Source organism: Felis catus, chromosome B1 (assembly GCF_018350175.1).
Source record: "Felis catus isolate Fca126 chromosome B1, F.catus_Fca126_mat1.0, whole genome shotgun sequence".
NCBI lineage: Eukaryota > Metazoa > Chordata > Mammalia > Carnivora > Felidae > Felis > Felis catus.
The window spans coordinates 148,123,385-148,128,098 of NC_058371.1; the positions used below are offsets into that span (position 1 = coordinate 148,123,385).

At 42.7% G+C, this 4,714-nt stretch overlaps 1 protein-coding gene across 1 annotated transcript; it reads right to left on the bottom strand.

Moving 5' to 3' along the window:
- Nucleotides 1-1,124: 1,124 nt before the first annotated feature.
- On the bottom strand, nt 1,125-4,443 carry ENAM (enamelin). The gene has a single exon (XM_003985302.3). The coding sequence runs from the start codon at nt 4,292-4,294 to the stop codon at nt 1,502-1,504; it is 2,793 nt and encodes a 930-aa protein (XP_003985351.2). The 5' UTR covers nt 4,295-4,443; the 3' UTR covers nt 1,125-1,501.
- Nucleotides 4,444-4,714: the final 271 nt, after the last annotated feature.

Genomic DNA, 4,714 nt, shown 5'->3' on the forward strand with positions numbered 1-4,714 from the left:
TACACTGGTAGAATCATTTATATTATGCTGTTAAGGAAAACTGACCATTGGATGTTTCTCTTATTTGGTTAGGATGGTGTTTCCTAAAATGTACTCTCCAAATCCTGCAGAGTATGCATTGGTGATGGGGTATGGCAAGTCCTACACTTTGTTTTAGTTTATGGATTAATTTTGAGAGAGAGAGAGAGAGCGAGAGAGAGTGCGAGCAAGCAGGGGAGGGAGGGAGGGGGAGAGAGAGAGAGAGAGAGAGAGAGAGAGAGAGAGAGAGAGGGAGAGAATCCCAAGCAAACTCTGCACTGTCAGTACAAAGCCCCACGTGGGGCACAAAATCACGAACTGTGAGATCATGACCTGAGCAGAAATCAAGAGTCAGATGCTTAACCAACTGAACCACCCAGTTACCCCAAGTCCCACACTTTGTATCTGGGTGCTCAGTCCCAGAGTTGCAGTCTTTCCCTCCCCACATTCCTAAGCCTTGTCTCCAGGCCTCTAGTTCTAGGTAACTAGCATGTCTTCCCCACACTTCTTGAATGTCTTCCTCTGGCTAAGCTGTATCTACCTGGTAAAGGCCATAAAAAAATTAAAAACGAGAGTAGGTACCAGTGTCTCCTATTTCTGAAATATATTCTACAATGATGGTTAGCCTGGGTCAAAAAGATGAAGGTAGGATTTGGAGAGTGGATACAAAAAGGAACAGAGATATGTGGTCTTAAGATATGAAAATGGGGTAGCAGTGAAAAAGATAAATATAAAATTCAGAGAAGAAAAGGATTGGTTGACAAGCGACCCATTAGGAGAGAGAACAGAAAGGTGGGAAGAGGCAAAAACATAATGAAAAAGGTAGACATAAAGACTAGTGAGGGTTGAAGATTGCTTAGTATGTAAGATGTGACATAAAGTGGGAAAGATAGGGAAGACAAAAATAGGAAGCAAAATACAGAACAGTTGACAGAAAAAAAAAGACAGAAGGAAGAGAGGAAATGATCAAGAGAGAAGTAGTAGAAGAAAAAAGGTGTCAAAAGAATATTAACTAGGGCAAAAAAAAAAAAACTGAGAAAGACCAACACAAGAAAAAAGTGTACAATCATTTGGATTATACTGATGTATAGATCTCCATACATAAAATGGAAATTTCATCTGCCTTTCTGTCTTGCAAAACCAGAGAATTTTGCAAGTATGGAACTTTGAGAGAAAAGGGAAGATTCAGCAAACAAAGGGAAATTGACCCAGACAAGTGGCTTCCACATTTCAAGGATGAAGGTCATAGCCTTTCTGCTGCTTTTTAAGGTCTGTGCTAATTAGTGACAGTACTGAATCTATCAACCCCCAAGGGCCCAATCTCACCAGCATCACCTGGGCCACTACTCCTATTTTTGGAATGGGGAAAAACTTAAGGATAACCAAGAGGGTTGGGAGAGAAAGTTGGGAAACCACTGTAGAATATCAGATATAGAATATCAGGTATTTTTCTTCCCCAAAGAATGCTTGGTTGGGATAATCCCTAGGCCTGAAGTAGTAAGCAGTCTTGCACATGGTCCTGTGGATTGGTCTCTATTTGAAGGGAATCAAATGAAATGTGTTCATCTGCATTAAGTGGGTCAACATTTATACTCTGAAACTGTGCCCCAGTAGCTAACCTAGACAATGAGTTAGGACTTTCAGTAGGCGTAATCGGATCTTCATCAAATGGGCCTTGCCTTCCAATGCCAGATGGAGTTCCAGTGCTGGAGGAATGATACTTTGCCAATTTGGAGCCAAAGCATGGTAACTGCAGGATGCTTGATGGTCTTTGTTGCTGCCTTTCACCCTCATTTCCTTGTACTTCACTTTGGATTCCTTCTGGATTAGGGGCTTCTTCAGGTGTACCCATAACAAGCTGCTCAGGAGTAAGGTCAACAGTTCTTTCACTGAGCTGGTTGCCTTCAAATATTTGTTCTAAAACATTGTCCCCATCTCCTCCAAGATCACTTTTGAGGCAAGGCATATTCTTTGATTGAAGGGAACTGGCTTCAGGAAAGGGCATAATTCCCCTTTGGCTCAGCTGATTCTTCATGGAACATGGTGTGTTCCTCCTCAGGGTGGACACATCATCTCTAAAAGGACTTGGGTTTTCACTTTCTCCAGGCAGTCTTTTCTCTGAGCTGTTTCTTTGGCCAGGTAGGTTGCTTGGAGGGGAGATGGTGTGTCTTGCATGTTTAGTATGACTATCTTCTGTATACGGAGGACTGGTGTCTTGGTTCTCCCCTGGTGCAAGACCAAAGGATGGAGTGTAGTCCTGTAGAGCAAGTGGATCTTCTTTGTGTCCTGTGGAGCTGCCAGCACAGCAAGGGCCTCTCTGGCTTAGATGAAATACATGCGCTTCTTTTTGACCTGATGGGTAACTTGGAGGAATTAAGTCTGGGAAAGCCAACTGTTCTCTCTCTGGTGAATTTATCCTAGTAATGTGCATGCCATAATTCAAATTCTCACTTTCATGCCATGTTGGACTTTTCTGAAGCCCAGCTGGGGAATTGCTAGGATAAGGCTGGTTCTCTTTCTCATGTGGTGGACTAGGGGGAGCTTTGTGTAAAGTTGTTGGTCGATCCCAGAAGTTTCTGTTAAAATATGGTCTTCTTTCTTTCTGCCCTTGGGCTTGAATCTCATGGTCCCAGGAGTTCCAAGAGGGGAACAGAGTGCTTTCTTCCTGTCCAACAGCATTATTAGCATAATAGCCCCTGCTCTCCACAGGTGGTGGTGCACTGGGAGCTGTATTATATGATGGAAAATTCTCATCTTGGTTCCAGGGATAAAATTCACCATAAGGGAAATCCTCCCTGGGTTTCGATGGATTATCTAAGGAATAGGGAAGGTATTCTTTCCGTTGATTTGAGGTATATTGCTCGCCTTCATAGTGCCTAACTGTTGGCCCTTCTTTAAAGCTTGGCTCCTCCATACCCCATCTACTTTGTCCTGGAAAAGTTTCATCTCCAGTTGCATCAATTGGGTCCTCTTCATTATAAGGGACTGTTTCTTTCAGGTCTGGAGTATTCATGGGGTACAGTGAATTTTTGGGTTGCCCCATAGTATTGGGAGAATCATCTCTCTCATCCCATGTATTGCTTCTAAGGTATGGTGAGTTTTCCCTGGGATTATAAGAGTTATAGTCAGGGTAGTAAACACCTCCCCTTGAGCCATGGGAAGGATGAAGTAAGTGTTCTTCCTGCATCCCGGGATCTTCCTTAATAGGTGGAGAGATTCCTTGATGATTCCAAATATTTCTTCCAGCAGGAAAATGTTCTCTTGCAGTGGAAGGGATTTCCTCAGGGTATACACGTTGATATGTACTGTGCTTTAATTCTGGTCGATTAGTTTCTGATTCATAAGGGATTCTTCTTGGCTCCAAAATAATCCCTTTGGGCAAATTCTGGCTTTGGGTTTGTCCATCAGAATTTGGGGCTCTTTTGGACTCTCCTCTTGGGTAATAAGAGTTTTCATGTTGACCAACAGAATTAAAATTTGGGACTAGCATGTTACTCTCAGGATGAGGCAGTTTATAGTTTGATTTATTAACTCCATAATCTTGAGAGTTTCTCCAGGGGCCAGATGGATCTCTTGTAGGAATGACTATTCTTTCTTTTGGACCTACTGGTTTCTCTGCTGGATTTTGGATTTTTTCATTGCGGACAACAGTACCATGTTTGGGACCCAGAGGAGCAACGTTGGTTCCCATAGGGTGTTTATTTGGTCCCTGAGGCTTTCTTCTGACATTTCCTGGATTTCCTGCATGAGTGGGAGAATTGCCTCTTGCAGTAGAAGCATAAGCTTTGCGATAAATTGGATTTCCTGAACGAAATGCTTGTTTGCCTTCCAAAGCAAAGGAGTTCCACCGAGGACCCCTTTGGACCTGTTGATTTCTGTAAAAAGGCCCATTCTGTCTACGCCCCATGATAGTACCAGTGGGACGCCATTGTCTTCCTGCAGGAAAATTTCGGATGTTAGGATTTGGATAGTTTTCATAAATATTTGGCTGACTTGGTCCCCATGAGATTTGAGTTCTTGGTACTCCCTGGCCTGAAACATTAACTGTAGGGGGTGAGATAACCCCGTTTTGAGCTGTAGGATTACTCACAGTGTTTGGGCCATGGCCACTGTTTCCTGTTGGGCTGGTGTCATTTCCGCCCTGATTCCCTCCAGGTGCATTTGGTTGAGTAGAATTAGTCTCAGGACCTGTTGAATTACCCGAGGGTTCAGTGGCTGGACTCTCTGCTTTAGGAGGATCTTTTTCTTTGGGTTTTTCAAAATCTTGTTCAAACATCTCTTCTGAATAATAAGGAGGACGGCCCCCAAATCCCTGATATCCAAAATATCCAAAATAAGGATTCTGTAGGGAAGAAGATGGAAATTGTTAATTACTATTTGTTTTGCACCATGGTGTTGCTTGGAATTTTTTTAATGTGATAGGGAAATGAGCCACATGCTTCTTTTAAAACCATTGACTATGCTTCCTTTCTTGAAAGTTAATTCCTCCTTGGTTTCCATGACCCAACTCCCTTCCAGTTTTCTCTTCTGGTACTCTAACTTTCTGACTCACTTCTTAGTTTTGTCTTCCTAGTCCTGACCCCTAAATCTGAGGGGTGTTTTTTTTTTTTAAAGGATTCCACTTTCTGTCCTTCTAATTCTTCTGTTCTCATTTTACACACCTGCCTTGAGTAATCTATTGCAGGCCAATTTTTTT

Coding starts and splice junctions, on each gene's coding strand:
- ENAM (XM_003985302.3), bottom strand. CDS start 4,294: ATGTTTGAACAAGATTTTGAAAAACCCAAAGAAAAAGATCCTCCTAAA.